General features: G+C 50.2%; 1 protein-coding gene across 1 annotated transcript; it reads left to right on the top strand.

Moving 5' to 3' along the window:
* The first annotated feature begins 399 nt into the window (after positions 1–399).
* MANBAL (mannosidase beta like) lies at positions 400–5409 on the top strand. The gene is made up of 2 exons (XM_026042231.1): positions 400–627; positions 3155–5409. Exons 1-2 carry the CDS (start codon positions 478–480, stop codon positions 3260–3262), a joined length of 258 nt encoding a protein of 85 aa, XP_025898016.1. The 5' UTR covers positions 400–477; the 3' UTR covers positions 3263–5409.
* Positions 5410–12009: the final 6600 nt, after the last annotated feature.

Below are 12009 nucleotides of genomic sequence, written 5' to 3'. Positions count from 1 at the left end.
TTCACGTTTTCCTGTGACATAAAGCCAAAGTGAAAACACGAAAGTCATGTACCAGATCAACTTGAAGGATATATATATATATATGTGTGTGTGTGTGTGTGTGTGTGTGTATATATTCTTGCTCATTGATCTTTTTTTCCCCATATTGTTTTGTGGACAGCCTCTCTGTCAAGTTTTGCTTAGCTTCCCTTTACCTCCAAATTGGCAATTGCAAACATCTGAGGACCCTTTTCCCGAGCAGGAGGTAAAAGACAATCATCCAAATAAGAGTGTGGTTTCATTTCCCTCTGTGTTACTGATTCTGTAGACTGAGAGTATTTTAGAAAAGGCTGTATAAATTAGTCTCTAGTTTTTTTTTTCTCAGTGGAAAGTAAACAGCAAAGTATGACTCAACTGCTTTCTGTCTTCTTTCTTTTGCTGTTGTTTCCTCTTCTAGAATTTGGTCATCTTGAGAACATCAGTGGAGAGGAAGGCACCATGGCTGCTGAGTTGGAGTTCTCTCCACCTGAAATCCCYGAGCCCACGTTCATGGAGAACGTGCTACGTTATGGACTCTTCTTTGGAGCCATTTTCCAGCTTATCTGTGTGTTAGCCATAATCCTACCCGTTTCCAAGTCCCATAAGRCAGTAAGTGTTGCTCTTTAATACTAATGGTGATGGTCAGAATCACTGAAAGTAGGATGTGAGAGAACTTGAAGTAACTAATGGAGACACAGTGGTCTGGGACTGTTGATGGTTCCGTAGTTCATTCCCTTTCCTTCCTTTCAGCTTTCCCACCTCCCCTGTCTTGTGGCTTAACCTCAGATTAGAAAGGCAGGAACTACCAGYTTAGCCAAATCTACCAGTGTCAGCCCAAAAGAGCGATGTGTGACCTGATGCTCTGGCCACGTTTGCYGAATGGACACCCTCTTCCCAGCTGCACAAAGAAAGCACAGACTATTCCCAAGCTCAYGTTGTCACCCTAAGGTGTTTTGCTCCGTTAATTGCCAAGCAGGATGTCCTCTTTGTAGTAACTGTCTTTGAAATGACTTGGGGTTCCAGTCTGCGTGTGATTCTTGTATGTTCTTTATTCCTAGTATGTTCTTAATTTTGGGGACAGATGTCTCAGTGCTGATGATCAGGCAGTGACTATGGTGGTTTGATAGAGATCTTGTCTGAATGCACATGGTATGAAGCAGTGTTTTCAGTTACAACTCAGCATGAGAAGTTTTGTTTAAAGGCTGTCTTCGTTGCACTCTTTGCTCCGTCCTCCGTCTTGTGCAGAGGAAACCTAGAAATATCCAGCGGYGTCTCAAATAAATGAACATTATGTGTTAGTAAAAAAGCTTGTGAGAGAGATGTGTCTAGCAAAGGAGTGCTTGAGCATGAGCCCCAGAATGAAGGAGAAGGACTTTTGCAGGTGTGCCCAGCTCTTAATAGTTTGGAGGGGTTAAAATGCAGAAAAGGCAGGGAAAGACCTTCCTTTGTACCTCTCCCCCACAGTTTTTGACCCAGTTTTCAGTTTTGCCTGTGAGCGAAGACGTGTTGATGCACTGGGGTATTGATGCTGCCCCAACACAGGCCCCTGCTCTGTCCTGCTGCTTGTCCCACCRCAGAAACTGCTGCTCCCAGCAGCTGGGCTTCATGATACTCCATATGGGAAGTCTCCCACTGTTACTCTGCAGCCTCCTCTGATGATCTGTCAGAGTTCATGGTTCCCCCGATAGATTTACAGGAAATACTGAATAGCCTGATTCTTGAGAGCTGAAAAGAGTAACAGCTTAAGCTTGAAGTAGGAAGCTGAAGGCTATGCCCCCAATTAAAATGGCAAAGCCTATGGAACTGGTGGTGTTTAAAGCCATTCTTTGATGTCCTCTTGCTAGACTTTCTTTTCTTCCTGTATATACAATCCTTTTGATTTACTGCCCACATGGCTGATTTACTAGACTGTAAACAATGGAAGATATTCTTCCAGATCCTGGAATAATGCTGGAGTCAGGGTAAAATACTTGCGAGTTTCCCTGCTTTGGGAGGCTCCAAGCTTYGCAGACTACCCCGGGTGAACATTAGAAGGCAGTAGTGCTCACTGTGTGGCAGCAGCACAGCCTGCTCTCCTGAGCAATAGCTGTGTGTCACTGCAGTTCTCCGGAGCCTGCCAGCTCCCCGTGTGCCGATTACAGCCTTTGGAAAGGCAGCCAAGTCTCCTTCCTTGGAAAGCCACACAGCTGTGCACCGTAATAGCCCCGTAACTTGCGAGGCGTTTGAGGCGAGCTCCTTGATGAAAAGGAAGCAGTCGGCTGCTCGCCTCCCTCCCCATTACTCAGAGTGCTCTTTGGGAAGCTCGAAACGAGCACGTCTTGCTCTGCCATTTTTCATATGTCCTTTTCCAGTTGGCACACTCTGACTGATAGAAACCAAGATGCTAAAGCAATATTTATACTCGAGCGCAGCTAATGAAAGGAAGCAATCTGCATGTGTGTGCTCGCTCAGATGAGACTGGCTCTGTTCCCTTGTGTTTTTGCAAGATAACTAGAGTGTATTTTCCATGCTTGAAATATTATCCGTCATCTTGTCTGAAGGGAACAAGCAGGATATCTAAGCATTGCCTGCTAGTCCAGGTTGGCTTTGCCTTTAACTCCCTTCCTGGATTTCAGGCATGGTTTAGAAGCTCTGGACTTTGTTCTTAGTACCATTTTGGATTTTAGTTTGTCTTGTAACCGATTAACGTTATCATTTTACAGAATTCCTGTGGAATGTTTCTGCTCACACTGATCATTCAGTAATCGGTACAAAACAGTGTAGTTTTTGCTTAGTGCCGGTTTTCTTCCTGCCTTTAAAGTTGTTCCTCTGTTTGTTTGTTTTTCCAAAGCCTGTTTTAGAGACTTGAACTTATTGTAGCTTCTCTGGTGCATAATGAATGGCTTTTTCTGTGCGTAAACTCATGCTCATCAAAAAGTGCCTGTGGAAGAAACAGAAATGGTGCTGCACCCATCTCATTAACCATGGACTCTATTTGATACAGAGTCGCTCCAGCAGCGATAGCCGGCACTTACATCTGTACCTGTTGCTTCCTTCCTTTTGGCTTACACTCAAATCCTCAAGGAGTTTGAGAGGTAAGCGGTGAGCAGATTGCTAAAATGTTACTGACTGACTCTTTCTTWCTTACTTCTTGCAGGACTCGGACAGTTTTGAGCCTAAGAGTTCAGAAGTAGTGAAGAAGCCAAAGGCAACTGCTCCACAGATGAGCAAGAAACCCAAGAAGGAAACCAAAAAGAAACGATAAAGGCGTTGCTGACGAGCCTCAAAAGACAGAATATCATCTGTAATCAAGCTTCCTTCGAGATGACATCACAGACAACTAAATATGTTAAATGGGTTTCTGGCATTGCCATTCTTTACCTGTCAGGGGACAAGGGAGTGGACGGGGAGGGCTTCTGCATAGAYTTCTTACAAGCAAAGAGAGCTTCATGTATCCAGGACTTCACTCGACATGATTAATGTTTCAGTCATCATCAAAGTGACTTATCTCTCGTCTGATGGGTAGAAAGGCTTGTGGTCTTATCTCTTCTGCGCTGGCCAGGATTGCATTAAGGTCCCTCTGGAAGGTGAAGTGTGGGTTTGCTACTGCAGATACCACTTYTAGTTGTATTTGAAAGCAGAAGGATCAAATGGATCAAGGATACCACACTACACAGCTTTGTATTCATCTGTATTGTCATCTTGCCTGAAATACATAGCTGCATTTTATGGCTTAATAATAATGGCTTTGTTATATTCTTTAATTCTTTATGAGTAACAACTCATCAGATGCCAGACTGCTTTAGATGAAAGCTTTCATTTCCCCAGCATTGCTACCTCTTTCTTCTCACTCCCCACCCTGTCTGTTCTTTTTGCTCCCAATTTTGAAAGTATGTGTAAAGAATTCCAGAGATGTGGCACCACGGTGGGGYCTGGAGTGAATACAAGAATCAGGGAACAATTTGATTCTGAAGGGTGCAGAATTCAATGAGATGTTCTTGGAAACTTGGGAAGACCAGGTACTGCACGTTAGAGCAAGGCTGCTCTGAGGTGGGAGTCTGACTTGCATTTGCTTTGTTTAAACTTCTTAGCTGCACTGCTGATTAATCCTCCTCTGATCCAGCTGAGTCCTAACCATGGGCTCCATTTCAACACAGCTTGGATTTGCTGCATTTGCAAACTCCCTCCTAGCATTACCTGGTGTAGTACTGTGTCTCCTCTCATTCAGTTCTTCCTGGAGGCAAATACAATCTCAGCCTGAGGAAAGGTGGTGTTTTTAAAGCCAAGACATGGTAAGCTGGGTTGCCTAGCATGACTACATGGCAGGAGACATGCATGCTGTGTTCCTTCAGGCTCTCCAGGGCCAGGGACAGTCTCGTATTAGATTTGAATATGGCTAGACAGGAGGGGAAACAGATAGGTGGTGATGTAGCCACAAAGTCTCGAGGGCAGCTTGAGCTTCCTGGTGCCAGCTCACATCTTGGTTTGTTTGATCACAAATGAGTCAATGGGAGGAGAACCTGCTGCCTTAGACGCACCCAGGGTTCAGAGGAGCTTTGAAGGAGGCTCTGTGTCAGGGCTGCAAGTCTCCAGTCAGTTTTGCATACACTGACTCCCGTCCTCAGTTCACAGATGCCTAGTGAACCCAAGCACAGCGTTAGTGTTGCAGGAGCAAGAGGTGTCCAGTTGTGCATGTGTTTTCCAGCAAGCCAAGCAGCACATTTACAGGAGCCATCACTGCTGAGAAGGGCCACGTTTCCTCCTCTCTCTGGTTTTTGGTGAGCGAGCCAGATAGATCCCAGTTCCAGTTTGATAATAACCTCTCGTTGCTTCTCTGCTCCAGGTTCTCTACTTCTCTAATCAGAATGCTGACAGCAGGTTTGTGCTGCTTAAAATCCAGCTTCCACTGAGGGTGCTTTAAATGCAGCCTTTGTTTTTTTTACGGCTACATAAAGGCAATTCTAGCAGTACAGAACAAATCGTGAAGGACCCAAGCACTGTAAAGGTTACTATGTGTCCTGAGCACAAAAAAAATAAATAAAACTTTCCACACATGTAACAAAGAGCAGTATTGTTCAGAGTTTCCCACTAGGACCGATGTTCCTGCCTGCAATCTGCAGGGGAAAGAAAAGCCTTGCCGCTCTCCGAGACATAGGTGCTGTAGATCATTTGCTCCATTTTATTGTATGTAGGTAGTTGTTCATGTGGTTGTTTTGTCTAGCAACTCTGGTTTCCTACAGGTGACTTCAAGGTGGGTTTTAATGCTTTGTTCGGAATTGCGAATATTGAATATTACCTGAAATGCTTCCATGGCCAACAGCTAGTTAGTGGTGAACACCATGGTGTGGTTATTGCCCTGAAATGGCAGGCTACACCATCAACGTTGCATTATAGCTGTTCAGGGTATTCAGGTACTCATTGTTAAATAGAAATTGTGACTATGGGGGGTTGCTTTAGAGGGGAGGGAGGAGATGCTCTTCCTAACAGCTTGACAGTGCTGTTATTAGCTGTACTTGTAGTATCTTTTACAGATTTTCAGTATGTCTTGTATTTTAATTTCTCTTGAAATGTGTAATAAATACAACTGGAACATCTTTGTTTAAAAAAAAAAACTCTCTTTTTAAAATATGCTGCCTCTTTCCATGTATTCATTGTGAAACCTGCCAGAAGTGCAGAACATAGGAAGGGGCATAAATAACCTTATTCATAAAAATGATCCATTAAGAGAAAGCCTTTCAGATCCCTTAATCTGTGAGAAATTGGTTAGTTAACCTTTTCAGGACTTTGCATATTTCTGTTTGACTTGGAAGTAGGAAATGATCTCCCAATGCTCCTTCACCTTCCTGGAAGGAGGAAATGGGGCTGTAGCTAAATTAATCCCTCTCCCATGGGAGGCTCCAAGAGCCCCTGGGAAGGTAATAATAAAGGCAATATTTGTTAATACTACGAGCAGGRGATTAGATGGTGATTCAGTAGATGGATAACAGGGATTTTCCGTAGCCCCTCGGTGCAGCCCGAGTGAGCAGCTCGTGCCGACGTGGCGGGAGCTGCTGAGTGCCTGCTCCTGGGCCAGGAAAAGGCTGGGTGGGCTAGTGTCACTTGGCTCCCTCAGCACAGCGCCCAGAGAAGGACCTGGGTGGTAACTCCCTTAACTCCCAAGCTTTTTTTCCTCAGGCTGCTGTGTAATTTCCATCCCGACGGGAGCTGCAGCCCTCAGTAAGTGCCTGGTGTGGAAGGGACGGGTTGGGGTGTCCGCCCGCAGCCACGAGGCCGAGCGGAGCCGCGTGGGAGCCTCCGCTGACACCTCTGGGCACCTCCATTCCCCAGACAGCCCAAATGCTGCCCTGAGGAAGCCGGGGGGTTGGTTTTGATGGTGTTTTAGCAGAATCTCCCTCTCGGGCCACGCTCCCCYGGTCTGTGGCCGGGGCCTGGGGCTCACAATGCGGCCTTGTGCTCCCCCGGCGCACGCAGCGCCGTCCCGCGAGACGGGCTAACAAGCAGCTCGTGACTGGAGTTCCAGTTCACACAGTTCAATTAAATCCCTGTTAATCTCGTTCAGACCTAATTTACTTTCCTTCTCCACACGTGGCGCGCGGAGCCTGGCGCGGTTCCCCGCCGGCAGGAAGGGAGCAGCTGGAGGCCGTCTCTGGAGGGGAGCCCTGCTTGCGCGCGGGCCCCCACGTTGAGGCTGCGGGCTCCGATTAGTTCCCAATCTGTCAGGAAGAAGGTGATAACGTTCCTGCCGAGCCTGGATTCCGGGGAGAGTCGAGGCTGGAGGGGATGTGGTCCTCGAGGAGAAAATAAGGAGACTGTAGGAGTTGTGGTTGCTGCTCCTGGTCCAAGCCGCAGCTGAAGGGCTCCCCACAGGTGCTGGAGTTTTGGGGCAGCCTGAAGTGAGATATCTTGAGCAATGGGGTCTGAGCTTCTCCCTGGGTGGCCTCTCTGACCCTWGGTTGCTTCTTTTGGGGGTAAAGAGGTGGTGTTGGCAGCCTGCCCGGGCTTRTTTGCGGCCGGTGGAGATCAAGAGGCCCGTATTGATTTAGCCGCTTGTTTATTAATCTCGTGCGGCACCGGGGACCGGGCGCAGCGATGCAACGACGTGGTGCGGGGATGGCCCTGGACAAAAGGACCCGCTGCTTGTTAGGAATGAATGTGGCTGCCCGATGGGACACCGGGAAAGGACTGCCCCCCACCTCCCACCCCGAAACAGAAGGGATAATTGGATGGGGTTTTGTTGCTTTTGTTTCCTCTCCTCTTTTTGCTTTCGCATTTCACCTTAAATTGCAGTTACTGCAGGCCCCAGGTCCTGCTCTGCTGCTGTGGTATCAGCAGCTGGTGGCTTTCAACCAGTTGTTCCAATTCTGGGGGTGTTGGTGGCTGAGGTGTGAGCTCGTGCACGGCAGCTYATCCAAAGGCCTCCCGCTCGGAGCTGGCAAGCGCAGGGCGATGAACTTGGCCTCCTGCCTTCTCCCCTTCAGCAATTCTTCCAYGTTCCGTGCTGCTCTTCCAAACCTTGGCCTTTCTGTCACCTTAATTCACTCCCAGGCCCCCTCTTGCTGTTGATGTCTGCTGCAATATCACTGTCCTCGCAGCCACGTTTTAACTGTCGGTGACAGACTGGATCACCTGGTTTTGCAAGTCTCAGCTAGAGAAAGAATATGTGTCAAAACAGCCCAGAATGAAGGAAAGTGTTGCCTTCCCCTCAGCCCTTTTAAACATGTTTCTCTCACTTGATTTTTTTTTTTTCAGCCAGAAAACTGCTTGAAAAAGGCAATTCTCTGCCTTGGGAACCCCAGAAAGCAGCCCCATGCCCATCTGCTTGTCCTTGAGCCACGAGGAGTTAAATTATTAAATATGAAGCTTCCTAGTGCCTGTGATAAGGAGCGCTGTGGTGCTGTGCGTGCTTCATAACGACCTGCCCAGGTCCCGTTCTTAGCCAACGTGCACAGGTCGCTGCTGTGCAATCCCAAACCTCTTGTGCTCTTCGCTTCCCTCCTCTGAGCTTCCCTGAAGGAGAAGGATCCCATTTCCAATTCTGCTGTTGCTCGGCAGTCCCTGTTAGCCTGTTCCCCATGTGTTCTGCCTTCTTTCTGAGTGGTAGGTATAAGACTTCAGATCTCATCTACTTTGCTTCCCCCTTAAAAGTATCTGCTGTCTGGCTGATGTCCCTCATCGTGCTTGAAGATCTGGGCTCCCAAWGGAGGGATCTGCCCCGTGCTTTATAAGGTCCTATTTGCATGCTAAAGGCGGCTTTTCTTACTTGTAAAATTGCACTCCAGACCCTGATTTTGCTTCTCCTCCAAATCTCTGATGTGCCAGCCCGTAAGTTAAGTATGACCAGCTCCAGTTCATGGACCAGAGCCTAGGGAGGCATCGGGACCCGTCTGTGACTTCTTAGATCTTTCCCAAGCTGTCCTTGGGAAAGGACGTGTGTCCTTTCCGCCTGACCATGGTGAAGGCCGTGGTCTCTGCCAGGTGTCTCTTTAGATCCCAAAGCAGCTTTTTGGTGACTGGARCGGACATCTGAGCGTCCCAGAGGACCAGGCTGGGGGATGAGGAGAATTGCTGGGGCTGTTGCTCATCGAAGGGGCAAAGTAGCCAACATTTCCATCCTAAGCTTCCCTTGCCCCGTTGTTTAGCTCTGTTTAAACCGAGCGCAGATCCAAAYGTCATGTGGTTTAAATTTGAGAGATTCAAACATTGGCTGCCCCAGCCCATCCCTCGCCTGAAGGAGCAGCCCGGAACGACGCGGGGAATGATCCAGCCTCGTGTCTGCCCAGGCKCCGTTGGGTGCCCCAAAACAGTCACCTCGGCCCCCTTATGCTCCGGGGAAGCTCAAGCTGAGCCTCTGCTAGCAAAGCAGCTGAAACGGAGCTCAGTCTGTGAGCTAAATCTCATCTGTGCAGCTTTCCAGGGGCTTCTCTGAACCGCTCTTTTCTGTTGACATCAAGACTGGCCAAAAAGCAGAATTTCCCCCACTGGGAAATGCTCGTGTTTTGTATGTGGCTTTTCCCCTAAACTGAGGCAAAAAAGTGCAAAGCGCAGAGTTTCTGTCTGCATGATCTGTTCTAAAACACCTAGTTCCAGTCTTACCAAAATGTTATGTATTATCAGTTGCAATGCTCACGCAAAACGCTGGGACTAGACTGAACRTGTAGGCAATTCCCTTCCAAAGCTATTGATGAATCCTGGGTTTTCTCCCCGAACATTTTCTCCAGGTCAGRATTTTCCAGTAACTCATTTCCCAAAGGAACCTGGTACCGGCAGCTCGTGCAGCTGCAGAGGCTGGAAACCTTCTGCCTTCCCCCAGTGTGCCGCACAGAAGGGCACGGAGGGTCGTGAGCGGCCCCCTACCCCTTTCCATAGCCTTGTCCCGACTTTTATATCACACCACCCGCCTTGGGAAGCAGCTCACGTTGCTCTGCTCTCACAGACCAGCGGAGAGCGGCCGGAATTCGAGGTTCTGCCATGAAATACGGCCCGTGGGCTGGTAGTGCCGGAGCTGCTCGATTCGCCCCGTAAATGAGCCCCGAGCTGCTGACTGCGGCTCTCCTAACGGCTCTGACGGTGCCGACCGCTGCCCTCGCACACGCTCACCACGCGCAAGGCCGTAAAGGTTAAAGATCATAAATTCTTAGGGGAATTGCTGGGCCCGCTTCTGCCTCCGCCCCGCAGCTTGAGCACAACCACGCTATTATGGGGAGTAATAATTCAGGCAAATATATTTGGATTTTGCAGCGGGCCTCAGGAACAGGATCCGCTCAACAAAACTTATTCACRCTTGCCAAGCAGCCGCTTACAAATAAAGCTCGTTGGGGATGAATGGATGTTTTGTCGTGAAGTTTGAGAGGGCAGGACACGGGCCCGTTTTTGGCCCTGGAAAGGATCCCTTCGCTTTCCGAGGAGAGCTGCCGAGCCTCGCGAGCGGCTCSACGGCTTCGCGGGGTGTTTCGAGGGAGCCGCATCGACGGCGACCTGAGCGCCACGCGCCGGAGGAGGTGACGAGCAGACCAGATGTGTATTTATTATTCCCTTCACATCAGGTCAGTAATTTTCATCTTTTTTTTTTTTTTTCTGATACAATATTCATAAAGATCAGCAGGAAAATACCTACCTATGGCTTAAAACAGTTCTCCAACAAGACATCGTGCTGCAACACTGGAGACCTCAAATACTCAGCATTTGAAATCTGAACATTCTTTTTTCTCCATTTCAGTCTCTCTATAACCCCCTTTCCCCTCTCCAGTGGGGGTTTTACAGGTGCTGTCTAAAAGCAAGCAGAAAAACAACATCTCAAGAAATAAAGTTTCAGGTAAGACATTACATCCCTGAGCTGGGAAGGATTCCAAGGAAGATCTTGGATTGCACTGGGTAAAGAAAGGAGCAGGGAGCAAAGGGAAACGGGCACGCGGTGGGGAGCAGCCGCGGCTGCCGGCGCTCGTCCCTCGCGCTGAGCACTCGGTGCCTGATTCAAACAAGTGCACGGAGCTGCTTAAACTCCAACAAATTCTAGCAGCGTTTATCGGCAACGCTGTGTGTTTAATGTCAGAGTGTTACGAGGGCGCATTCCTGAACCGGAGCCCGAAAGATAAGGGATTGATTTTTGAGGTCGGTGTTTGCTGCTTTGAATTTGCACGCCGGCATCTTGGTCGGCGGAGCGGCCCAGGGGCAAATCCGGCCCTTTGTGCCCCGCCGGAGGCGCGGGACGTGCTTGCCGGGCAGCCCGTCGGAGCGGAGCCGATTGCAAAAGAGGAAAACAAATTCCAAATATTTATAAGTCATAATTGCCGCTCAGATTTGGGGCTGGAGCCAGCAGAGGCTGAGTCACCCAAGCAGTCCCCGAGCGCGGCGCGCTCACCCGTCGGAGCAGCTTCCCGGGGCGGCTGGTTGGGCACGAGGGAGAGGAGCCCATGCCAGGTCCCTGTCCCTTGTCCCTTGGGACACRACACACGAGCGGCACGCGGGTCCCCGCGCTTGGAGGACCCGCCAGGGGGGAAAGGGAAGGACTTTTCCAGCCAAACTGGGCTCCTAGGGGCCTTATCGGGCGAGCGGCTCCTCCCAGGGCAGGGCCGCGCGCCGGGGCCGCGGGGGACGGATCCGTGCTGGGCACAGCTCCGTGTTCTGGTGACTCACGGCTTCGCTGGCCTTCCGCCGTGTCACGGGCAAGAGTTCTTTAATAGCTTAAAAAGAACAAGTGGGGGAGGAAAAAAAAAAAAGAAAAAGAAAATAAAGAAAATAAAGAAAATAAAGAAAATAAAGAAAATAAAGAAAATAAAGAAAATAAAGAAAATGCACCGCCTTGTCGGGCTCTGCTGTGCAAGCTGCTCCTGCAGTGCCAGCACCAGGGGCTTCGACGCCTCTGGGCTCAGCAAGTGCCGCTGCCGTGGGGACACCGGGCAGGCGGGTGCCCAGTGCCAGCGTCCCACACTGAACCCCACGGAAGGAGCGCCGCTCCGTCCAGGGAGAGCGCCAGGCGCGTTGCCYGGCCGGGGCAGGTATCGGAGCGCGTGTCCGGGCCAGCCCCAGGACGAGCTGCCCCCTGCTCTGCTTCCTCCTTGCGCTTCTGCAGAGCAGGATGCCACGGCGCTGCCGGGGCCCTTCGCGCACCCCGGCCGGCTGGCGCTCCTTGCACAGGGAGGATCCTCTCCCCAATCCCACCGGGGAGCTGTTTGCCCATGGATGCCCAGGACACAGCCCATCCCGGCTGCTTTTCTCCCAYGCTGGAGCCTGAGCGCCCCACATGCGGATTTCACTGGTGGTGCCCAGGGTCTGGCCCGGCTGGCRACCCCTCCGCTGCGGCCACTGGCCCGGCGCTGGACGGCGCCCACGGAGAGCAACCAGCCTGGGGGGCGCTTCTCGTTCCTGCCCTCGCTCGGGGCAGGCCGGCGCCCGCACAGCCCTGCGGAGCGCGGGCTTCTCCCTTAAAAACAAAAAGGGGAAAAAAATAGAAAAACACACGAGGGGAGGGGCTGCTGCGTTTTTCTTTCCTATAAGCCGTGTTTCCGGTTTGCT

Source organism: Nothoprocta perdicaria, unplaced genomic scaffold, assembly GCF_003342845.1.
Source record: "Nothoprocta perdicaria isolate Ctin4 unplaced genomic scaffold, notPer1 scaffold_3, whole genome shotgun sequence".
NCBI lineage: Eukaryota > Metazoa > Chordata > Aves > Tinamiformes > Tinamidae > Nothoprocta > Nothoprocta perdicaria.
This window is presented reverse-complemented; position numbering and strand designations above follow the sequence as displayed.